The following is a 25,980-nucleotide window of genomic DNA, read 5'->3' as shown; positions in this document are numbered from 1 at the left end:
CGTCTTAAATGGGTTCAGCCCACATCTCCTCTCACTCACAATGTAATTAAAACAGGGAGATTTTGTCTTTCTGATGTTATTACCCTAAAAGATAACGACATGATAATATGTCGGATTTAAAACGGGCAGTATAATGTTATAACTAAGGCGCTGTTTACCTTAGAAGACATTTGGGGAGGACACCCTTCACTTTTATGGTTGAGGTTGTTTGAGGGTAATAAATACATTGTAATATGTGGAAGACTGTTAAAAGAGGAATATGTGCACATATTTAACACACATTTCTCACATACAACTGAGTGTGTCTCAAATTTATACCTGTAAATGATTTTGAATCATTTTGGAAACAGAGTTAAATACAAATGTGTGCAGTCAACCACAAACATGTATTTCCAGTTTCCAAAATCTATTTTAATGTACATATTGCCATATTCATGCCTAGTTACCTGAGAAATCTGTGTCATGAGAAGCTACTCAATGAATGTACATTGTTTCGCTTAGTCAGATGTTCTTGTCTGATTTAAAGTAAATGGGGCAGACAGGTAGGTCAGCTGTATGCCAACTGCATGAAAGATAGCTAGTTGTTCACTCCAGACTCAGACAGACAGAGAGATAAACACACTGATGATGTAAAACAATGTTTAGTCTATCTGAATATGTTTATTTCAGTTCCCCGGTGATAAGGAATCCAAGGTTACCAGGATGTTTCCTTTTCCGTCTGCCTCTTCTGGAGTCCTAAGTGGAACTACACTGGAAGACAAAACCTAAGACGTGGGTAATACAACTTTTGAGCACAATTCTGGGCACCATCCTAGTTGATTTAGCTATACTTTCTTTATTATCTGCTGTTCACAGGTTGCATGGATGGGGACTCTAATTTGAAAAAAAAAACTGAGTGGAAAAGCTGTTTTTTTTTTTTTTTTTACACTCAGACAATATGGAGTCACATGAGCTATGTTGACTTTTTCTTACATAACTCACTTACATATGATGGATACTTAATTATAAGTCGCATATCTATCATTCTTTTTGTCCTTCTGCACTATATTTTTGTTAGGATAAGATGCCTGTAAGTACTTTTTTAAGTATTCTCCAGCACACAGTAGAATAAACTCACTATAATCAGGTTGCTACCTTTTACATATTTCCTCAGCACTCCCCATTGTCAATATTTGTTCCAGAGTGTGATATCATTTCACCCAAATTCTGATAACCAAGCACCTTGTGGCAATGGCATACAATGTGAAACCTAAACAAACCAAACAAGATGATGTAAAGGTGTGATCAAATCCATAATCTGCTGTCACACACGGTCAACCTAAAATAATTCCTCTCTCATTGTCAGTGATCCCGTGGCAACATGAAGATGTGAGGTGGAGGGTATTTAATGCTGATTAAGCAGACAGGATGCAATCATCACTGTTTTCATTTTCAGCTTTGTTATGTTCCCTCAACTGTGTGTGTGTCTGTTAGCCTGCGGCAGGAAGACCTTAATATGGGTTGCTGACAGACATGGTAACCTGCAGTTCAGCAAATGACAGCACTGTACTGATGCGGGAGCAAAGTATTGCCCAAGAGGAGCTTGTTACAGAAGTAATGTGAGTCAATCTGTGGCAGGTCATATTCATCTTAACCATTTTGCATCCCGGATTTCTCAAGGTGTGTCATTTCAAACACTGTCATTTAATAGTCTATTTTTAGCATACTGTACCTCCAAGTTTGAGCCATGTCTTAACGTCCCATGTGCCATAGCCAGGAACTAGTCCAACTCTGCAATTACAGTAAACATGCTTCTGCATTTAGACTTCTTACCAAGTCATCAACTCTTTTTTTTCAAGAAGTGGAAAGCGTGTGTTAAGCAAAATTTGTACAACTACACTCATTTATGGAGAAGTGCACCCATCTTGTCAGACTAAATAACAAATTATGTTTTCATGTGCTTCACCCAGAGGAAGATATGAATCAAAATCGGTGAGATCCTTGTTTTTTAAGGATTTCTGCAGTCAGACTGCAGCCTAAGGACATAAACAAAATCTAAACAAAAAGCAGGCAAGGTTGAGTTGCTTGTCAACATTTCTTTATTATTTTCTCAATCGAGGACATTTTTTGCTTTTATTGATAGTTGACAGTGTAAAGATGACAGGAAATGAAGTGAGAGAGGGATACGGGAACAACATCCAGCAAAGGTCCTTGGATGGACTCCAACATGCTGAGTATGTTGTGGATGAACTATGTAAGGATGACACTCTTTCTGAAGTATCACAAACCTACTTTCACAGTTCTGTGCTACAATTTATTTTTACCTGTCAGCCAGCAATACCAATATATCTGCAATAAGATAATATGGGCTTGTTAATTGGCCTGAGTGATTTATCAGTCTGTCATCAATAACAAAAAGTGTAACAGCTTCAGAAGTTTCTGCAGCCGTGGCAGAATTCTGCTTTCGCTTTTGGAAAGGCAGGGGTTAGCTCTGAGAAAAATGTTTGCTCTGTCCTTAATACAAGTCAAGTCAAGTTTGTAAACCCTTATTCTGCTGCAAGACACCTTATGTTGTCATGAAAAGAACATAAGTCAGCTGATAAAAGAATCCAGTCCTGCAGCATTCCTCCCTGACATACCGATCTGATGAACTAGATTAGCCGCTGCCTCCCTTCCTCCCTCATTCCAGAATCGACTGCAATGAATTCCTTCATTGTCTTAGGCTGGGTTCATGCTAACATCATATTCTAATTATTCTCATTGGTACTTACTAGGATGGCCATTTGAGTCTGTATGTTTGGTTCACTATTGTTTTTGAGAAAGTCATATTATCATCTGAAGGTTAAGTAAAAATTGTATAGGAAAATAATAAAATACCAGTGGTGGTACAAACAATACACTTTTATGAAACAGAGTATTCATTCATCACTTATCTTAAAGTGTTAATTGTATAGGGCCAAGAATATACATGAACCAATGCCACATACCACAACATTAGTAGCCAAAGCTTATTTGCATTTCCTGACCCTAGATGGGCCTTTAAAATGCAGAAAACTCAACAATAAAATACATACAGACCAGCACAAAGCAGAAAACTCAACAGTGTTATCCTACATAGATGCTAGGAAAGTACCAAAGGCCAGCTTTGATGTCTATAATAAAACATCTAAAGTACAGTGGAAAATGACAATGATAAAAATGAAAGAAGTTGTGGTTGCATCATCCCTGGTCTGTTGGTATTAAATCTCCATCCTGTTATTTTTTGGATTTACATTAACATCAACTGTTTGTGCTATATGAAACAACAGATTTTCTGTGTTGAGGGAATCTTTACGTAAAGACTGTGAGAGATGACAACTTGATCTTTTGGTGTTGAGCCAAAATATGAAAAAAAAAAAAAAAAACCCTGACATCCTCTTAGCACACCTTGAAAGTAAAACTGGCTTGAGAGATGGCAGCGTCAGTCTGTTGGTCCTTCACTTTCGTCAACTGAAATTTTCTCAACAACTATTGGATGGATTGCCATGAATTTTTTTTTTACAGACATTCAAGTCTACTGACTGTAGTGATCCCCTGGCTTTTCCTCTAGTGGCACCAGCAGGTTGACATTTGACAGAGAATGAACCCTATAGACTTTACTGATGTCTAATTGACAAGTTGATAAAAATTAAAATTAAAAAAAACACATTAGGTGCAGATATTCTGACTGAGTGCTACTATGAGTTTGACATTTTTCTTTTTCAGTGAATTATCCCAACAACTGATGGATGGATTTCCAACAAATTTGCTCAGGATGAGTTGTAATAACTTTGACGATCCCTCAGGTTTCCATGTAGTACCATAATCACATAAACACTTCATTTAGGTGTTTGTTTAATCTTTTAAAATAAACTTTGGACGCAACCTGCATGAACCTTTTTATTTCCAGATAAAAAATATCCAAAGGACTGAGCCATGAATCTCCTTTTGTTATCTTCTACCAGAAAATCCAGACAATCCCTTTTTCAATTGGAAGAGGATGGTACGTCCTGCTGGGCTTTTGTTTCCTGTGAGAGGAAAACTTCAATCACTTCAACTCTCTGTCTTCATTGGTCCTTTTACCGTTTCATGAGGTCCCTCAAGGTGTCGACTGATTGGTCCTTCTTTCCACTTGGAAGACTTGTCAGCCAATCAGCCTCTGCCTGGGTGAGTGCCGCTTCCTTTTCCCACCAGCTGCTGCAGTCAATCAGCTTATTCAGCAGCATGAGTGTGTGTGTGTGTGTGTGTGTGTGTGTGTGGCCACCCTTTTCTCCCCCCTCCCCTGTTTTTCCTCTACAAAACTGCCAGCCCTCCCTCCTTTCCACTCCCATCCCCCCTTTTCCTCACACACTCATACACTGTGTTTTCGTCTCTCACACACACACTTGTGAATACACACTGGAACACTCTTGCCACATGAGGCCCGGCAGCAGCCTGCTGTGTGTGAGTCACTGGAGAAAGTTACACCCGTGTGTGTGTGTGTGTGTCTGTGTTTTCTATGCAGCAGTGTCTCCTCTGCAGCAGATTTCTGCTTCAGTCGGGACAGAGCACAACAAGACAGCGAGAGAGGGGAGAGATCGAGCTGCACTGCAGCTGAATCAGGGATTCTGCACAAGGTAATAACAGCCTGATCTCATGCAAATGTTTTTCAATGATGCTTTTCAGTGTCACTCTCACACACATTGTTATTGTTTGGACGGTTTGCTGTGGTTTTGGTTTGGCTTGTGGGCAGCAGATGTCATTACCTGGAGCGGTGACAAACTTGTTTTGGGACGTAAAGAAACTTTTTGTGTCTCTTCCATCATCCTGTGTCTTGCGGTGTGTTTGTGTGCCATAACTGATGTAATGTAGTGGATAAGAAAGAGCTTATAGGTAGCCCTGATTTGATACCGTACCAAAAAACTCTTATGAATACTTTACATTTAGAGTTCTAAATGTTTTTCTGCAGGCTACTTTTTCTATGCAAAAATAAGCTTTCAGATGCTGAATTCTGTCTAAACGCACGCAGCCTATCAAGACCTTTGCATAAACAAAGCAGTTTAGAACAGGCAAAATATTTTTTATTTAACTAAGGAACTATCAGATCAAGCAGGTATTTGATGCCAGCTTATCGTACTGTTTTTAATTGTTAAATCTCAGTTATCCTCAAGTCTGGGTCACCATATGCTGTTAACCCCCTAAACCTTGAGTTGGAGGGAAAAGATAAATCTGTGAGGTAGGATTAGATCAAAATGAATGACAAGAGTCACAGTAACCTACTTTGACTGTAGTGTACGTACAGGTTGTTGTACACCTGTAAAAATACAATGCAATCCAGTGTAGCCATGTAGATGATAATAATAAAAAGAAGAATGAAGAAGACATTTTAAAACATTTTCAAAGGTTTCATATATATATATATATATTTATACATTCTCATATATTCTCATTTGCCAGTTCATTAGGCAGTCTAGCACAATAGTCTACCCTCTGCCCTTGTGTACCCTCACTGATATAAATCTGGTAGAAAATATTAGAAACACCTCTCAGTATAAACTAATACAATTTAACAGCACTGCAAACCTTCAATAAAGTTGAATCAGCTCCTGTCTAAAATGAAAACTGAACATTTGAACCTTCATGACAATAGGGAATAATGCAGGACTGTTGTGTTAGTTTTTGCTTGGTGTCCCTAAAAAAAAAAACTGGCACCTGAGTGTAAATTTAATGAAACGGAATAAAATCAAATCAAATGTATAAACATGATAAGAATTCAATAGGAATACAAATATTTGGAAAACCAATCAACACAGTCGTTCCTCTGAGACACAGTCTGAACAAAAATCCAAATCTGCTCATTTATCAGCTATAGTTAGGGTTAGGTAAAGGAATTTGTTTGTGTGACTCTGTTGCAGGAACGTATCAGTTCATCATGTGTAGTGACATAATGACTCAGTGGCACAGTTTAGGAAGAGCAGGAGCTTACATTCAATTCAAACAGACAGTGAAAGACATAAAACACATGTGAAACTAAACTGTTCTATAAGTTGGTGCAACATATTATCAGATAGTTACAGGATCAGATCTTTAGGGCCGGACTATGGTGCATGGAGCTCTGCCTTGTTGTTGACGTTAACAGTGCTCCTGCACAGCTCCTCACACAGACTTTATAATTTAATCACAGAGTCAAAAATAAAACTGTCATTAGAGTCTGCCCTTTAAAGCCACAGACTGCTGTTCAGCTGAACCATGTAATGGTTAATTTTCACAGCGGTGGCAGCATTAGTGGCTCTATAAGCAGCTTGCCAACCTCCTGGTGGGTCGACCGTGTGGTGTTCCAGCTCAGAGGGTCCATGACAATGCATCTCCCCTCGCTGCATGTTTGCGTGCAGTAAACAATGTAAACAAAGCCAATGCCTCTGCAGCTGGTCGATGCAGTTATAAAGGCCAAATTTATACGGGTAACATCAGTGGTAATGTTTGCTTGCTTGTTTTTTCCGTTTCCTGTTTTTTTTTTTTTGTTTTGAATTTTTCAGTGGAAGATTTATCCAACACCAGATGTTTAGAAAAACTCTTTTCTCAATTTTGTTAAAGGATAGATGATGGAAATAGAATTTGAATGACAATATATGTTGTTGTATGTATATGTTTCCAACAGCACAGCAATTGTCATAAACTACTTTAACATGTATCACGCTCCTACTCTCTGTATATTTGTTTCAGGGCCGTGCAGAACACATATACAGATGTAGCAGATGTAGCGCATACATGTTAAATGTGCTACGTTTGACATGTTTCTGTTGCTGCTTGGACAACACAGCTGTGCTAATACAGGATACATACAAGCAGAGGACTTGAAAAAGTTCATCTCTGCAGCAGTTCAGCTCTGCCAACTGTTGCAGGTCGTCTTCTCGTGTTGTTTTCTACTGTATTTAAAGTTTACAGTTTAACACAGTGTGAAAACTGATGCTGATGAGATTTTATTTTGAAAAAAATATAGGTTTGATTATTAAAATCACATATGTCGTCCCTCTGATCCTGTTATATTATCGATTCACTCTAGTCAATCTGGTCCAGATTCAAATAAGAAAATGTGACTCCAGGCATCTGTTGTCTTTCACACTGATACAGGCAACCACTAACGGAGGAATTGAAGACTTAAAGGCTTAGTGGATATACTAGAGCTGCTTTAACTATAAAGAAGACAGATCCTGTTTCTTATGATGAGATATTTGTTTTTAAGTACTAATATAAAATGTAAACATATGAACACAGTGTCAAAACAATGTTTCTCTTCGACAGTGATCTCCATCATGGAGGTGCCGAGGAGGCCTCAGCCCTCCTCCTTCACACTGGCTCTCCCTAAACCAGCCTCGTCTGCGCTGTCTCCGCTTGGAGCTGTAAAGAAAGTCGCCAAGAAAGATCCCATGAAAGAGAAGCTCCAGGAGAAGGATGGAACCACAGAGAGAAATCAATTTGGAGAGGAGACATGCAGTACAGAGGAGTCAGATGTGTCCGTGTTTGTTGAAGAAGCAGCAGCCGAGACCTCTGAACTTGTAGATTCAAACGCTTCCGCTGTAAACTCAAGACTTTCCTCGCAGGATAGTTTCTCAGAGGAAAGCTCAATATCAGAGGAGAGGTTAGCACAGGAGGCTGAAGAGGCCAAAAAGAAGTCGGAAGAGGATGAAGCAGCAGCTAAAGAGAGAGAGGCCCAGAGACAGCTGCTGGCCATAGAGGAGCTGGTTCAGTCTGAGAGGAATTATCTCCGACTGCTGCAAGTTAGCACTGTGACCATCCGGAGCAACCTGCAGAAACTACAGGTGTGAATTCACTGTTAGCAGCATTCTCAGGGCAAAATACACAGAACTGTACAGCAAAAAATGTTTACAGTATAGTTTTGCTAAGAAAGAGGCTGCAGGTCAAGTTTAGCTGACACAAGAACAAGCTCCCTCTCATGTAGCCTAAAGTTTAAAACCCTCAAATAACATTGATAACTGTGTTAGTCCCTGTGTCATGTGTATTTCTTTGTTATGATTGTTTATGATGGGACAACCTGTGTGATAGTGCCTTTAAGCAAAAAGTCTCCACATGTTGAATTGGCACTGCAGCATCCAGAAAAGGCTGTTATGCAGAGGCCGCTTGATGGTTTATTATTGTTAGCTTTTCATTACATCGGAGGTATTGCTTATTACTGCTAAAAATCATTTATTATCGCTGTGGTGATGAAATGAGGCCTCGTAAAACATAATGGAATCAGGCTTTATGGGCTGCAAGGACTGAGCTGTGGATGAGCATGCAAATGGTGACACACGGAGGGAATGGTAGATGAGGGAAAAGAGGATGAAATAAAAATAGAAAGGAGGAATAGACAGGCTAAATTATAGGGCGATGAAGGAGAGAAACTGGTGGGTTAAATAGATGTTGAGAAAGAGATCTGTCTGAGTTTTTCCGATTTTCAAAATCAAAAGATAAAGTGCAAATGTGGGGAAACAAAATGAGAGATAAAGGTGAAGAGGGCAACAAAAATATGGGTAAAGGAATATGATAGATGGGGGATGGACAGAAGCAGCAGAGTGGAGGAGGGCTGGACAGAGACATAGAATACATTTGGATAAATGAAGCCATTGTGAGACAGGAAAGTGTCTGGTTTGTTTTCTGTTGCAATGTGCAGATTGTTCAGCCTCTCTGCAGTTAGTGTTCCCACTGTTCGCTCATTAGAATAGAATGGAGCAAAACAAAATGGATCTTTATCAGCTGTGCATTAGCATTTTTCTTGCACAAAAAGGGAGCAGACACACACATATGTACTGTGGCTATATGCTACATATAATTTAAAGCAATATAGTATGCAAATAATGCTTCTTGGTTTATGTTTTCTGTTGTATTTTTGAAATCGTTTTTGTCTATGGTTTGTAATTGGACTTGTCTTTTTGTCTGCTTGTCCACCTTAGCCTCCTCTAGCCAACCTGGACAGCATGTTTCTCTACATCGAGGAGGTGATCGACGTGTCCGGTCGACTCCTCAGCTTGTTGGACCAGAAGCAGGTTCGGCCTGGAGACCCTCTCTTCCTGGAAACACTCTGTAAGGGCTATAACTTAAAATCACTTCTGCATCTCCTGTAAGTGCAATCATCCCCAAAATTCTAACATTAATGACAGGGGTTGTCTTTGTTGGCTTCCAACAGGAAGTGGTGAGGATGTGGCTGGTGTCTAGATCAATTGCTCTGATCACACTTCCTGACAGGAAATAAATAAAGTCTTGACACGTCTTGTTGCCCCATGTGGTTTTCACATGCATATGAGATTGTAAATGAGTTCCCTCAGGGTGTTTATGGTCTCAGCAAGGTTTCTGGAGTTGCTACAAGAGTTTATTCTTGAGGCCGTAAACCTAGAAATTCCTGCTATATATTTTACTGTATTTATGTGCTAAAAGTGTGAGAGGAGACAGTTCTTGAGAAGCTCTCTGACCTCCTTACAAAAAAGAAAACTGAATCACACTTTACCCCTGTGTTTCGCTCTGAGCATGATTTCTACATGAAAATAAGTAAATATATGTTTTTAATTCCTTACAGGTGATTCCTTCCTCAGCCTGTCCTCAGAGATTGAAGCAGCCTATAAGGAATACTTGGCCAACTACAACCACATTACAGTGGTGGAGAACAGCTACAAACAGAAGGAGGGGCTCTGGAACGAGATTGTCAGCGTCATCAAGGCCTCAGCGTAGGTTTATATTGTTTTCTCTTCTTTCACACTGGGACCAAACTTATTAAAAATTCCTGACAAACAGAAAATGTAAAAAATAACAGCTGGATACACAACAGAACTAACATGTAACAGTTGTTGCTTTCGCTCCTGATGTTATCTGAGTGCTGACTGTTTCCTGTTCATCTCTCCAGGCCTGAAGTAAATGCCACCTCTCTGAGTTTCTTCCTGGTGATGCCAGTGCAGCGTATCGCCCGTTACCCCCTCCTCCTGCAGACCATACAGAAACACACCGACCGAGCTCACCCAGCTTATGCACTCCTGGAGCAGACTGCTCACACCTCTATTGCCTTAAACTGTCGGATCAATGAGTACAAACGCTTCAGAGAAGTTGGTAAGATGGGGTTCTGCCATGACTGTCTGCTACTAACACATGAACAGATAAAAGCAATATCACACTGCATATATTTTTTTTTTTTTGTTTTGTTTTTTTCAGTTTTGTTTCCTGTGATAAAATCAGCTGTGTTCATTCAAAAATTAGGCCCAATTAAGTTGCCATCTGTGTTTCTAGCCTGTCTCTAGAGTAATTGTTGTGTGTTATAGCTGACAAATACAAGAAGACAGAAACCCTAACCATCAAGGACAAGATCAACCGCCTCAACTCCCACAGCATTGCCAAGAAGACAGCGAGGCTTAGCCAACAGATCAAACACGAGACTGGAATAGCACCTAAGGTAGGATGGTAGTTTAAATAACACACTCTCTGTTGAAGTGCCCTTGCACAACACAGGATCCCTGCCAACTTCAGGACGCTGATCTGTGACTGACTCTCACTAATCACCAGCCCATGTTAGGAGTCAGGCATCAGAGAGACAAGCCTAACCCATAAGAGTAAATGAAGCAACACATTACAGTCATACTTCAGGATGTTTACAGTAACCCCGAACTCTTCTGGTCCACTGAGCCACAAATAATCTTCCAGTGAACACCTTCCCTGTGGCTGCAATGCAGCAGTTAATTATTAACCTGCAGAGAAAAGATACACCTGTTATTAAACCTGCTGGTAACTCTGGTCTGCTTCAGTATGGTTACACTTGTCAGTCGCATAAGGTTTTTACGGTCTGATCAAAGGGTTCACATCCATCAGCGTCCTCACACGTCACCTGCAGCTTCATTTTGATTGTTGATTTTCCCACTTCATCCTTTGATCTTTTTTTTACATTTCTTACATTTAGGTTGCAGCCTGATAATGTATATGCAGGGATCTGACTTTTAAGTGCTGGAAAGTTTTAGACATTTAAAGCCATCAGTTCTCACCCAGGGTTCAGGTTGCAATGCAAAACAAACCACTGCTATGGTATTTGATACAATGCTCAAGAGCCACCTTCACCATGTGTGTATTACAAAAAATGAATCATGATTGTTGTGTTGAAAAGCGGTGAAGCTTGAAAGAGAATGGGGAAAGAACCCGGTATCTAAAAATATGTGGAGAAACGCACTGTAACGAGTGTGTACAGGGAGTCTGAGGTCTGGTACAGGTAACTGTGAACAATAACAACAAATCATAGGTTCCTAAACAATGTATGACATTATCCCACAGGTGCTGATCCAGCTGACCTAACAACTACTGAACATAAAGAAAGCTGTTATCATTGCAGCTCAAGCAAATGAAACCAGTGTTTTCTTTGTACGGCAGTATGTTTTAAGCCCTGACAGGCAGCGTAAGACACTGCCTTTTATCACCATATTACATCAGGATATGTCTCCCTGTGCTTTCTGTTTGCAGCTGGTTGATGAAGAGTTTGACGCCCTGGAGGGCTTCTTTTACGTTCTGGAGCATGGGATCCTGGAGCTCCTTGAGAATGTGGAGACATACCTGCACCACCTACAGGTAAGCTTCAAATGCCCTCGGTTCTGTTAACTCATGGGTAATGCGTTTAATTTAACATTTTGATATTTATTGTTAAATCCTAATAACTGTATTCCTATGTCTATGGTTTAAATTACATTAAAATATTCGATTGGCCTCTGAATGAAGAGAATATTCTACAGGCTCGGGTGGTAGTCCTGTTAAAAGAAGAGCCAGGTTGTTAATGAATCATATGATGAACTTTGTGTTGTTGGTAAGAACAAGGCTGTATCACAACGACGTCTTATGGTTAGAATACAAGGTTATGTGCGCAATTGCTGTTTTGAGTCCAAAATAAATATCCTCTTATCTGTCAGGTGCCATTGAGCAAAGCACTAAACAGCAGATTGCCAGGAGGAAACTGTGGATGCAAACATGTCTTTCTTTGCTCACATTTACACTACAGACGATCACACTGTCTGTAAAGTGTTGCTCACTTCCTGTATATTCTTGGGAGTGACCTGTATGTGACAGTATGAGCTCACAGAGACACAAAGTCACAACTGAAGACACCGTCGTGTCTTTGTGCTCGTGCTTCTCCCGTTTGTTTCCGACACATTTTAGTTACAGTTTGTAAATTAGATTTTTGATTAATTGAGGCTTCTCGTCAGATACTGAACACAACATCTGCTTTTGTTTTTTTCTGTTTGTTTTGTCTTGTTTTTCATGCTGACACGTTTTAGGCAAACAGTGCAGTAATTTTGAGACCTGTCTCAGGTATAAAAAGAAATAGCAAAAAACTGACATGTGCATCACATTTATTGGGATTTTGCTGTCAGTGTTGTTTTACAAAATGTATTTTGCAAATGAGAAAAATCTGTATCACATTCAAGGGGAGCATCTTATCCTGGATGCTTAAGAATTAATTTTACATGTACACTCTATTTCTCACATTCACTGTGAGGACAACAAACAACTTGTTTTGTTTTGATGTTTAGTGTCTTCCTTTTGATTATCTGCTGATATCTAGAATAAAGAGTGAAGGGTTAAATTTCAGAAGCCGTTTCAGAGACTTTAAGTTGTGACCTTCTGGTCTCTCGTGGCAAATGGAGAACTGAAACATAACTGAATTGACAATTACACATTGTGTTTATGAGTCACACTGTGTAAAGTCAACCTTCTTCAAGTCCCTGAGGTCAAACACATGATTTTCTGTGTACCTTTCCACTCTAAAATTATCCTCTGTGGAAACAGTTTTTTTCTCCTATTTACTCCAACAGCAGGAATCAGCTCTGTATCCCTCTTCTTCTTCTTCTTCTTCTTCTTCTTCTTCACATTTTCTTACTAATAGACAGCCAGTTATTTTTGCCAGGCCCACCCAGTTATCCACTTCGTGGGAAAACTGACAGTCGTTTTTTTTGTATATTCACAAAGCAGCATGTTTAAAAGACCTTTAATTTGGACATGGCAACTAGTTTGTCCCTTTGAAAACTACAATAACGAAACACTGGTGAAATCAGCAATCCCGTCATCTTTTCATGAATGAAAATTAGCCTCACAGAAGTCAAACACCACAGGTTTGACAGCTGCTTTCTTCTTTGTTGGTCTGCAGGGGTTCCTGGCCTGCAAAACAGAGGAGTTTGACTTTGATATGGATGGAGAGAAGGCTCCTATTAGTTACAAGGAGATCACTACAGCGCTCAGACAGTGGATTCTTCCTACATTTGTGAGTCTATCTGACATCTTTATCCAGAGACCAGCGATGCCAGTAGCATTCAAATACTTAATTTAAAAATTCTTGCATTTGATATTACCTTTAATCACTAAACCTAAATTATGAAGCAAGAACTGTACTTTTAGTCCAACCTTCCTGTCCAGGTATTGTGCAACACACACACTTGTCACTTAAGCAGCATCTAGCCTCAGGCTGATGTGACAAGGATCTTTAAAACCACCACAGACAGTTTCTTGAAATGTTAATTTTGCTGCCCTTTATGTTCTTACCGCTTTCCTCCAGTGTTGTTTGGACTGTCATACTGTCAGGCCCAAATGTCCAGGGAGCTTCAGGGCAAACAAGTGTTAGACATGAATGCAAAGCTTCTAGTCAACAGTTGAGAATATATATTTAGTCATCTTGATTGTAATGTGTAAAATTGTGTAAATCCTGACTTCAATGATAGCAACACAGCATTTTTCTAATGTTGTTCTAATATGTCCAGGAGAAGAGGATGAGGACGTTGATGCACAAGCCGCTGTGTGCACTCCGTGACCTCCTGGTGGGCCCGAGGAACCTGATCAGGAAGAGGCTGGACAAGCTGCTTGACTATGAAATGATAGAAGCCAAATCTAATCTGAGCTACGAGGAGCAGGCTGTGGCCAACACCTACAGGTAGCGACAGACAGTTAAATTACAGGCTGAACTCTGAACTCCGAAGCCTGTCACATTATTGAGGGTCACAGGGTCAATCCACAGAGGGAGTGAGTACATCTGTCCATGCTGGAGTCTTGACCCAGAACCCGAACTTCACTTAGTGATCTCCTGACCCTGAACACTCATCAGGGTGCTCTAAAGAAAAGGTTATTTCAAGTTCTACAGGGATGTAAGAGACGTGACAAAAGTAAAAAGGACTAAACTTTGTTCCATGTGTACATACACTGCAGTAAATGTAATGAACTGAGCAACAGAAGTACTTTCTAGTATGACAAACTGCTTCTTTTCTGGATGTGAGCTTAACAAATTCCAAGTGTCTGAAATAATTGTGGTAATTATCCAGAACCAGTTTATTAGTACTGATGAGTCAGGTGCCGTTCAGAGCCACTAGTGTTGTCACAATACTATACTTTACATAATGTTGTGATATTGGTGTTTTTGTTAATTTGTCTCATTTGTCAGTGGTAGTTGTTTTAGTTTGAACTTTTCACCAGTTTATTGAACCAGTTTAATTAGAGTGGGATAATGAAGTGTTTAATGCTGTTGAATATTTTCAGCATTTTAATTCCACTTGAATTTAAAAAAAAAAAAAAAAAAGTTTATTTCGATTCTAGTCTTTAGGGTTATCACTAAATAAAAGCAGCCACAAAATTAGGAGTAAATGTCAAAAATGGGTAGTAATTCATAAATTTGTTATAGCAGCTTATAAACATGAAGTTGTAGGCTGAGGCCAGAACTTACTGCACCTTCCCGTCTCACAACACAACATTTACACAATTATTAACAAGCCACACACTCTAAACCACACTCTTCCACGAAGTCCAGCCAGTCGTAGTCAGTGTAAAACCACACTCTATTTTTACAGCCTCCTCCTATGAATCATCACCGTCTACACAACTACACCCTTTGGACATGATGTTAAAATTGAATTTGAACTTGCAGAGCACATCTAATGAAAGGGTGCAGTGCTTTCGCTGTGATGGTAAAGTTGTTTCACATTTTTGTTTATCACTGGCTTCAGTAAACCTCTCCTCTCCTCTCTCTTCTTCTCCTCTCCTCTCAGGACAATCAATACTTTGCTCCTTAACGAGCTTCCTCGGTTCAACGGTTTAGCTCTGCAGATGATCTGGAGCATGTTGGGGACGTTCAGCTGTCTGCATAAAGACCTGGCCTCAGACATGGAACAGCTTTTCCAGAGCTTTGCACAACAGGTAGACAATCCTGCAATTTCGTCTAGAAAAACATTCATAAACATTAGACTTTAAAAGGTTGAATAGACTTTTCATTCTTATTTTGTTTCTTTCTCTCTGTTTCATCTCTCTCCTCTCTTTTTCCAGCTGCCTCACAGCTCTCTCAGCCCCGGTGCATTCTGGGAGTGGGCAGAGTCTGGAGTGTTGGAAGGGGCGAGGAGGCTGGAGACTCTGTGTCGAAGTGTGGAGGACACACTCAATGCGCCTGTCGTTCAGGTTGGGAGTTGAAATAGTGCTGTTGTGTTACCTTGTGCTTTTGTGGGTTGTTGACCAAGAATATTGTCTATGAACTCGTGTGTCTATGAATAATTTACTTCATTATCACTGTAAAACTCTGCCACTGGCTGGTTCCACAAAACACTCTAAGATAATATTTTTCTTTAAGTCTGAGTTCAATTAAAAACAGCTGCACAAAACACCCTCAAGTCTTCTCGTAATGGTTTCCCTAAAATATTAATTTAAGTATTTTAGGTTTTCTCCTTACCTTAGTCTTGTAGTTATGGAATCACTTAAAGTCAGTTCAACCGTTGCACAAAAAAAAACTTTAGTGACCAAAGTAAGGGGGAAAAAAGCTGAAGGTGCCTCTGACTCTGTCTTAACTGCAACATGGACGAGTTTATAGCAATAACTGAAGAAAATGAACGAATCCCGAGAAGAGTGTTCCACGACTGCGAGACACCCTTAACGATGACGAATAGATATTAAATTACAGATTTGACTGGCAGTCAGTTTATGATTTGTCCGACCCTCTGGAGTTGGGTCCCTTTACTTTCCGCAGCTTAATGACTGTTCTACTGTTTAATGCCACATGATCTTTCCAGTCAGTTACAGTCGAGGTATTTCATGTCCACTGATCAGCAGTGGTTTAAACGCTCTGACTGTCTGCTTGAACGCCTGGTGAAGTTCCCATCAAAACAACAGCTTCTTAAATGCTACTGGCTTCCTAGAAGTGATTCAAGGTATCAAGTGTTAATGACAGCAAACGGTCTCCATGGAAACAGTAGAATTTTACCACTGTAAAATCTCTTTCGCTGCCTTTAAAGGAAACCTTTTAAGAGATTCTATGCAACACCCTTAAGTAACTCCCTCAGCTAAAGGGGAAATTAAGCCTTGAGCGTCATAGAAAACTTAAGGTGTTTTGTGCAACTGGCCTCTGGTCTAGATCCACAAATCCAAGATAGATAGAATGATAATAGACACACTTGGTTATCAACAGACTGTAAACAACCAGACACGCTAAAACAACAGCCAGTAAAACAAAGCTGTCGTTGGCCACCTGATCTCAGTCACGTTGCTTTTTTCACACAACAGGTGCACAAGAAATTTGAGCTGTTTGATTAGAGTTGACACAGGACGATACCTTTACATAGCACTGTAAGTTACATAATTAAAACAGGAGACACCTACGTCCCCTATGACCAATAGACTGAAATAAAAAAAAAAACCCAATAAAGCATAGGGTGTTTTAAACATCCTGTCTCTTTAGATGCCGCTTACCGTTTCCCTCTCAGCCCATATCTGTGTATTAACTTTGTGTATTAACTCCTCTGACCACAGCAACTCTCCTCTAAATCTCCTCGGTTTAGCCATGCTAGCAAGCAACAGTTCACGAAAAAAAACAGCTCAAAGACTAATCTCCAAATTGCCTCCGGGCCTGTCAATCACTATTAGTTTTTCTTGAATTAATTTGGATAAACAAACAACATTTCTGTAATGTGTGTCACGGCTGCCTCTGTTTCCCGCTCAGCGACCTGTCAGCTTTCTCAGAACAGGGTCACATTCCTCAAACCTGCCAGGCAACCTGCATAAATAATCTACTGAAAGAGCGGGCTGCACGACACGTCAGGTTTTGTTTGAGTTTATAAAAATAAACTTACGACAGTTGATAATGTGCCAAGTCATCACAGTGATTCACATATGCAGCTTTACGTCATTCATGTGTAATCATGAGTCATCGTCAGGGACAACAGGATTCTGAATGTTCTTCCTCTTGTTCTGCAACATTTTTTATCACTTTACGGTCACATATTCAGTGACAGGAAATGTTTGAAATATTTAAGATGATAGTAAGATGATTTTGTTTTCAGATGTGTTCTATGACTCAGGACAACAGCTCATTAAAAAGAGTGTGTACGGTACAAATGTGAAGGCTTTGCTTACAGTTTAAACTGTAAGCAGCCAGACACACTTGAATACAGAGTTTGGTAATGATGCGTTTATTACTTCTTTGTTTCTACATTGACCATTTTCTATTCTGCTCAGGTGCTTCTTGTCCTTTTTTGCCTTTGTCAGGTTTCATTACATTTCACTCTCCATTCTCCTCTGCCTTGTCAGCCTCTGAGCCCATCCTCGCAGCGCCGTCTGAAGCAGCTAACAGATAAGCACGGCTCTGGAAAGATCTATCAGGTGATAGGGACGGTGGTGGGCAGCCGAGACCTGGACCTAAACCTGGCCAAAGGGGAGCTGGTGGCCATTATCAGTGAGGCTGACACCCGTGGAGACAAGCGGAGATGGCTGATTGATGCAGGAGGTATAAACCAATATCTTAGAGTGAAAATGTTTATGGAGGAGATGCACTCTTACCAAGATTTTACCACAAATGCAACAAAGTGGTACACATAGTTCACTCTGTACAGATAACTTCTGCTGTGGCTCAGACTCAACTGTATCAAACACAAGCTGCACTTCTGGTTTGTGATCAAACTGATGGAAATGGCCAAATGAAATGTGGAGGAGCATTTACAGTGTGATCCCAACCACTGAGTGGAATTAAAAGAGCAGTGATCTGGTGGAAATGATTCATGATTATGTACAATTACATACAGGACGGAAGAAATATGTCTTGTGGTGGTTGCTACTGCACATGTGGGGAACAAAGACACCAGAAGTGAAGAGAAAAAAAAACAAGAATGGTGTTGATCCCTGGATGACAAAACTTTGATGCAGCTTTTCCTAAATTCAGCTCATGGCTGCCCTCTTGTGGTTGTTAACTGTCATGGCAATGAACCTTTGATATAGGTTACCTTAGCAGGCAATGACTGAAAGATTGTAATGTTGGACTGAATCTGAATCTTTAGAAGTACTTAAGTTTGTTAAATGTAATTATGCATTATTGTTTACAGAACACATAAACATACATGTACAACGAAATACATAACATAGTTCCATCTTTGGCCCGCTACATGCCACACGTCATCTGTGTATGTTGCACGCAGGTAGAAGAGGCTACGCTCCTTCCTCAAAGCTGATTCGCTATCATCAGCCTGCAGAGGACCCGCCTCCTTCGCCACACCTGACCCTGCCAGAAGACATGACGGGAATCAGGAGACACTCCTACACGCCAGAGAACCGGCCACTGACGGTCATGAGCCAGCCTTGCTTCCAGGTGATTAACTGACTGACTGTCTAACTGATTATATACTAACTACACTGGCTCCTCCTGACAAGGTTGGAGCACCTGCTGCACAAATTTGCATTTTAATGACAGATTCTTTCAAAACTACCATAACTCCTTAATGTTTGAAGATGCACAGTATACTGACAGATAAAAATAAAATATGACTGAACATAAAGCATGACAGAAATGTTAAGTTAAGGCATCAGTCATCTTATTTTAGGGCCTCATTCTGTTTAATACATCACCAGGCAGCTCAAGTGCTCCTCGTCCAAACAGAAATGTTAGACTCATAAATTGAAAGGGGCCATATTAGGCTGACTGTGACGTGGACGTCAGCTTCCTGTTATGGGTTAAAATGATCTGAGATCAGACTTCAAAATGTGTGCGTGTGTTAATTTCCTTAATTAAAAGTTACAGATTCTGTGTCAGAAGAGCTGACTGATCTGACAGTTGTGTAACCGTGTGTGTGTGTGTGTGTGTGTGTGTGTATGTAAATTTGTGCGCAAGAGAGGAGAGAGAGAATCCTGAGTGTATCTAGCCACATGCAAGTGGATTAATGTGTGCTCATATCTGTAGTGTGTGTTTCATAAATGGCAAGGTCCATAAGTAGCTGTTTAACCTTGTAAGTGGGTTACTGTGTGAAAGGTTGAGAGTTAATTTATGCAACTGCAGGCTCAGATAGAGCGTGTGTGTGTATGTGTGACTGATTTACATGGGCAACACATGGGAGTGTGAGGGGTGGTGTCGTGGCTTGTAAAATTGTGATGGTTTATGTGGGTGTGTACATGAGAGAGGAAGATTTAGGTGAGTGGGCATCAGGAGAGTGTGTGTGCGTGTGTGTGCGTGCGTGTGTGCATGTGTGTGTGTGAGAGAAAGACATGTCTCCACATTGCCTGTTAAAGTGAGTGATTGCTCCAGTGACCTTTTTATAGAGGCGGTTTCTCACATCCCGCCTCCCCACGTCCGTGCCACATGACCCTGAGTCTGCTCATATAGAAAACATACACACCATCAGGCCATGTCCTCACTGTAGCAGATACCTTTGATAAATTCTGTACCCACCTCTCAGCCAGTGTAAGCTAGGATGGGTTTCAAAAAAATATAAATATTTCAACGATATTACATCATTTTTCAAAGCACTACCATCCTGAACTGTTCCAAGACTGTATTTAAGTTACACTTATTATTGTAGTTAAAAATGTCATTGTGATTTTGAAGTGAGGTTTTTTACTTGTGGAACAGACCCCAGTTTCACTTTGGCTCTCTGTAATGAGGGATTCTTGTTTTAATTAGATAAATCATTTTCATGTGTTGTTACAACAAGAAAGATTTGTTTTTTAAGAAAAGATCACCTTCTTATGATGTGAAAATGTTCTTGTTAAAACAAGAAACCCGGCTTGTTATTGCAACGAAACTGAGCAACAAAACATATTTGTCATGGTGGCAGCAATAAAAAACCTGATGTGTGCAATGACAAACCTGCACTGTGGGTTTTGAAAAACAAAATAACTGGTCACATAAAATTGGAGGTGACAAAATGGTGGTTTGACCTGCTTCAAGCCTGATGTAGCCTTGACTGTTAGAAATATCTATCTATTCCATCCATAGACTGTAGAAAAAGACTGAAAAAAAAACTGAAAAAAGATGGACGTAGCCACAGTGACATCGCCCACAGGTTTGTAAAGAGCGGTTTTGAAGCTCAGAGTGGGCTACTCCACTGTCTTCATCTTAGCAAGTTAGGCATTTTAACATGGGAGTCTATGGGGATTGATTCACTTCTAGAGCCTTTTAGAAGTGCAGTTTTTGGCACTTCTGATTTGGCTTCATTTTTCAGCCCTGGCGGTTGATGCTCGATTCCATCCCATTTTTTTTCATCATCATTTCCTCAAGAGTCGTTTAAACTTTTGTCTCTAGTACACATTTAGTTATGAAGAGCTCCCTTGCCTTTAAGCAGACGGTCGTTTTCCCTCTGGAGGTAATAAAATGTAGATCTCTCTAATTTCCTCCCATTTCTGTTCACTGGAAACAGCAGTGTTGTTACTTACTGCTTGCAGACATCCTGAAAAACAATATTAGTGTTAATAAATTATAGTCTGGTTTCTATAGATACATAGGCAATCTCAGTTATGGCCTCAGCATGCTGTCATGACCATATACCATCACAAAGAGGTGCTGATTAGCTGTTCATTTCCAGCAGACACTTAACTGCAGCAAATATCCGCCTGGCTCCAGTTTCATGAATCACTCTGCGGCTGACAGTCATGGTCACTTTACAGTTTTTTTAAAAATTTTCTCTCCTCCCTGTCTCTGCCCAGCAAAATGCTAATTAAATGCTAATTGGTGTAGACCGTCAGGCCACAGCTAATGTCGTAGCTGAGAGGTGAGCTGAGGTGAAGGGTTTGATAATGACACTGAGCAGCCAGCTAAACTCAGCTATTAGCGCTGCAGGAGCACTCTGTCTTACCAACACAGGCCTCATTAGGAAGCCTTCATTCTGTGTGTGTGTGACGATGAGAGGAGATTTGTTAAGACATAACTAGTGGGCTTAACCTTTTCAGGGAATATTACAATGATTTGTGGTTGTGTTAATGTGTCTGTGTGCGTTTGAACTTATACCTGCGTGTATGCATCCTTTCCTGCTCACCCATTTCCCTGAAGTCACGTGTGATGAATTTTGCACGCAACTTTACTCTGAAAATGAGCTAATAAAGCATGCTAGATGTTTGCTTGTTACCACAACAACTAGGCTGGACAGAGCTGAGCCTAAGTACAGTTCAAGTTTGAAAGTATAGCGCTAAGCCTGACAAAGACTGAAATGTTTTAAAATCGCCACTTTACAGAGGAGAAATCCTTTTGTGTTAGCTAACAACATGATCTTTCTTTAGGTTCCTCCTCTCCTCAAGCCAAAATGTTATTTTTTTTCCTACCAGTAGTAAGCATCTAGGCAGAGGCATAGACAGAGTTGTTCTACACATCATTTTGTTTTCTGGCTCACAGGGTAGCTGGCATGGCTGGAGACTTTTACTTTTGTTTTTGACTCAGTATCCTCTCTTACAGGTGATGGCAGCCTATGACTTCATAGCAAGAGGAAACCATGAAGTTTCTATGCGGGCTGGGGAGCCAGTCCGGGTCCTGGAGCACCACGACAAACGAGGGAACCCTGAATGGAGCCTGGTGGAGGTGAAAGGTGGGCAGAGGGGCTACGTGCCTTCCAACTACCTCGCCATCATGCCTATGGGGATGGGACCGCCTGGCTGTCACCAGCCCTACTGATAAGAAGAAAGGGTAGAAGGGAAACCAGCAGCATCTACAGCATCAGTGTGTACAGTACAGCAAGGCTTTCACCCATACTGTCTTTTAGAAGGCTTAAAGTGGCAGGTTTGTGATCAAGCTGCACCTGCTTCTCAAAGCTGATGGAAGCATGTACGCTTTCCACATCATGACCATCATTTATTTAGATTTTAAGTGTCAAAATCAGTTTTCAAACAGTCATAGACCCACTGATCTATAATCTACTAATCTATAATTATGCAATGCTACTGTGTGAGCACTAAAAAGGCCAAATTCTGTTAGTAGACTGCTTTCAATTTACAACGGGAATATTTAAATTTCTCTCCATGCCTTTTCCTACAACTGTGCAAACCAGTGTGTTGAGAAAGGAAATGAAAGTAAAAGAAAAATTAAGTTTACTTAATTTTACCTTTTATACAAGTATGGGATTATTGGCCTTCTTCTTCTGCACTAACTAACTTTTTTAAACATCTCACTGCTATATGCCATCCATGCTCTAGCCAAACTTCTAAAATGACTTAACGTTGCAACAGTGTGAAAATGGCAGAAAGTTGCTCAGCAAAATAAGCAGAAACAGGTGCTGGATCAAAGCAGCTGGAGCATGTGCAATAGAAAACATTTATATATTTGTACTTGTTGTAAGGTTTCAGAGTTGACAGTAAAACCTGTGGAACAATCTCGAATGTTAGTGTAGGTGGAAAATCTCTGATATATGAACAGTGTTTTAGGTTATTTCTGGCTTCGGCTCCTTAGAATCCTCTGGCCTTTACAAGTGTTAATGTGTGTCACACTGGGGGGAAAAAAAACTGGAGAAAGCAGCAGCCCCAGAGGTGGTAATTATATGCTCATGCTCATGGACACTTGGGCAGCGTGTATGCCTGTGAAGACAGAATTTAACCCTGTATCTAAAGGCTAAAGAACAATCATTATGTTGCACTGCAATTTCTTTATGAGCAGTGTTTAAAAAAAAAAACAGAAGTGCCACAAAAAATGGGAAAATATTTTTGAAGGTGAGAGGGGTTCATTTGAGATGTACTTGAAGAGAGGTCTCTGGATATAAAGACCCTTGGGCTCATTTCCCACGAGCCTCAGTGGCAGACTGCATGTTCTTGCTCGAGTGTCCATGTGTTAGCAAGCTAACCAGAACACTTAGACACACATAGAGCAAAAAAGAAAGTGTGTGCATCTGTGTGTGTGTGTGCATCTGTTCGATGTGAAATTGGGCTGACAGGTGAGTGTGTGTGATACTGTGTGTGTATGTGTGCGTGTGTGTGTGTGTGTGTGTGTTAAGTCTCCGCCTCCTCACCTGGAGGCAGAATCAGCACTGTATCAAGACTGACAGGTACACAGCGCTCTCATCATCTCAGACTGTGTAATGTGATGTAAATGTAAAAATGTCTCCAGGCCCCGGTAGAAGAGAGAGTGGAGCGAGAGAGGAGGAGGTGGAGATGTAAAAAGAGAGGAAGGAATTCATACTGGGAGAGGAGGTGAAGGAGTTGCGGAAAAAAATGGAAGAAAGACGAGTGGAGGAATAGCAGGCTGGGGGGATTTTTTTTTATATATCTATTTTCCTGTTCAGCCTCCTTCCTTTTCCCTTTTTTCCCATAAACTGATGTAAATTCACTCTTCTCTTCCTACATTCACTCCTGCTTTTATTCTCTCAGCTCTTATAACAGTAGGAACCTTCCTTCGTTAGGTTTTTGGCTTAAAAAAGCTTTTAAATCATATATACATATATATATAAAATAGAATGTGAGCAACCTACTTCTGTATACATAGACACCTGATGATGCTTGTTGCTATGGATACGGTTCAATCAATGCAGGTTGCATCTCTCTGTGGCATTTCTTCAAGTTGGCTGGACTGTGAGAGCATTTAGCTGCAGCAGAAATTTTGAAGTTGTTTTTGTCGGTTAAGTGGAAATATGCCGCTTTTTCTCCCAGTGCTCTGTACATTCAGCGGCTTGTCATGAGATTCACAGACCTGCGTTCCTAAAAAAAGGTGCAGGGTCTGAGTACCTCCTCCTCTATCTTTGACATGCAGAGTGAATGTCTCCTCTATGTATTTTATTTCTATGGGTCAAAGGTTTTAAATCATGGTACATTAAATGATGTGTTTATGGAAGAAAACTCTCCAGGTTGGTGCAACATCTGAAGATATCATTAATGTCTTTTTAAGTTAGATAATGTCCTGACATGCTATTTGGATTTGGAGTCTTCATCTCCATTAGTTCATGTTTGCTATTTGTATTATGGCGAAAGGTGGTGAAATAGATCCAGATCAATGTCAAAATATCCAAGTGGTCAGTGGTTGGCCCCGGGTTTTCAGCTAGCTTATATCTGACAAATTAATAGGTTAAAGAAAAGAACATTAATCAAAAGTACTTTTATGTAGAAAGAGTTTTTTAAATGTTTTAAATTTTTTTCTTTTGGTGTTTTAGTAGTTAACCCTGCAGCAGGAAATGTGTCCCGGTATAGACAAACTCATTCCTTGCACTTTTGAAAAGCAATAATAATGCCGTAAAATTTTAAGGCTGGACTGGTCGATATTTTTATATAATTCACTTCATTTAATGTGGAATTGGTTGCTTGTAGTGATAAATCCACATGACTCTGCACTTCATCTCAGCTCTGTAGAGCTTTAACGCATCTCTCATCTCACTATTTTGCTTTTAAAGACCTGAACTTTACTGGTACACAACTTTACTTTATCATCCTTCTATCCAGCAGCAGCAGCAGCAGCAGGCAGCTTTTTTTCAGTTAAAAAAAAAAGCTTGAATAAACCCCCTGTACATTCCTGTCCAGCACCTAATAGCAGACAGACAAAGCTGGTGATCATAGTGGAGCAATTAGGAGCTGAAGAGCCAAACATTTTCCCCAGGAGTTGGTGGAGACCACACCAGAGAAAAAAGGAGCGTGAATATTGGACTTTTATTCTTTGGGTGGTCAAAACTCAACTTCAGGTAAATTATAATGTTACTGTCTGTTGGCTGTGTAAACCAGGAATAGTTTACCATATCAAATTTACAAGGCCATAATATGTCAGGTGTTCTGTGATAAATGCTGCCCCTCAGTGGCCAAAAAAACTGAGTAATGCAGTTTTCACCTTTGACCACAAAACACAGAAAAAAAACCATTGAAACCTTTGCTTTCATTCTTCCATCATGACAACACCATTTTTTACAATGGCTACCGATGACATTCATGTAACTAGCCGTCTTGTTGCACAAGCGTGTTTTGCAAAAAGTCGAGTCTTTCCCTGTCGGATTGTGCTGCATCAGCTGCTGTGGATGTGAAGCAGGGGGGAGGGCGGCTGGGATCTAGAGCTGCTCAGCTGGAGCTTAGCTTTCCCCATCTGCCTGAATGTCAGGACAGAGCAGAGCAGCGGGAGGGACGGAAAGGGAGAGTGTGTGTGTAATGATACTTACATACCCAAATACCAAATGTCCTCAAGGTTAGCAAGATGAAAGGAAATGAAGAAAATCCCCCAACCTGAGAACATTTTACCTGCTTTCACCTCTTCAAAGGCCAGTTTAGGGTGAAAGGAACAATTCAGCCATGAAATGTTGTTAAAAACAGGTAATGACTTTCAACATTTCATTTTGGAATACATTATTTTTACTAGCCTATATTTCTTAATTCCCACTGGTGACAAACAAAGAATGTGCAAGTTTGAATCCCTTTTTTAATTCCCCCCCAAAAAAACTTGACCAAAAATGTAGATAGTGTAAAAACTAAACTGTTGTTTCACCACGCACTCCTGCTAAAGATTGAGAACCACACGATGACTGATGAATATATGACCGCGTATAGGTAGTAAAGGGTGGATTTCTCTTGGCCACGTTTAGTGGTTAAGGCAGAAACATAGCTCCGACGTGTGTGGTAATATCCTTACAGGTGTGTGTGTGTGTGTGTGTGTGTGTGTGTGTGTGTGTGTGTGTGTGTGTGTGTGTGTGTGTATGATTGTGCCTTCATGACCAAGGAACGCTGTTTTTTTTTGTTTTTTTTTTTACTTATCCACCACTAGAGGGAGTAGAAGACCTCGGTTGTGTTTGAAGTGAGCAGTGTGTAACCGGAAAGTGTGTG

At 40.4% G+C, this 25,980-nt stretch overlaps 1 protein-coding gene across 1 annotated transcript; it reads left to right on the top strand.

Moving 5' to 3' along the window:
* Window positions 1-750: 750 nt before the first annotated feature.
* Window positions 751-25,827, top strand: arhgef37 (Rho guanine nucleotide exchange factor 37). The gene is made up of 17 exons (XM_022760412.1): window positions 751-775; window positions 3,963-4,164; window positions 4,502-4,613; window positions 7,279-7,796; window positions 8,928-9,057; window positions 9,548-9,695; window positions 9,872-10,071; window positions 10,281-10,411; window positions 11,464-11,568; window positions 13,139-13,252; window positions 13,746-13,915; window positions 15,021-15,168; window positions 15,295-15,423; window positions 17,542-17,737; window positions 18,423-18,592; window positions 21,662-23,156; window positions 25,792-25,827. The coding sequence occupies exons 4-16, from the start codon at window positions 7,290-7,292 to the stop codon at window positions 21,875-21,877; spliced, it is 2,364 nt and encodes a 787-aa protein (XP_022616133.1). The 5' UTR covers window positions 751-775; window positions 3,963-4,164; window positions 4,502-4,613; window positions 7,279-7,289; the 3' UTR covers window positions 21,878-23,156; window positions 25,792-25,827.
* Window positions 25,828-25,980: the final 153 nt, after the last annotated feature.

This window comes from Seriola dumerili, unplaced genomic scaffold, assembly GCF_002260705.1.
Source record: "Seriola dumerili isolate Sdu_G_001 unplaced genomic scaffold, Sdu_1.0 BDQW01000331.1, whole genome shotgun sequence".
Classification (NCBI taxonomy): Eukaryota; Metazoa; Chordata; class Actinopteri; order Carangiformes; family Carangidae; genus Seriola; species Seriola dumerili.
The sequence above is the reverse complement of the archived record's forward strand: the minus strand, read 5'-3'. Positions and strand labels throughout refer to the sequence as shown.

Excerpts from the sequence above, each read along its gene's own strand:
- arhgef37 (XM_022760412.1), top strand. The coding sequence starts at position 7,290 with ATGGAGGTGCCGAGGAGGCCTCAGCCCTCCTCCTTCACACTGGCTCTC. Across the intron at positions 11,569-13,138 it reads CATACCTGCACCACCTACAG|GGGTTCCTGGCCTGCAAAAC; the intron begins GTAAGCTTCAAA and ends GTTGGTCTGCAG. Across the intron at positions 13,253-13,745 it reads AGTGGATTCTTCCTACATTT|GAGAAGAGGATGAGGACGTT; the intron begins GTGAGTCTATCT and ends TAATATGTCCAG.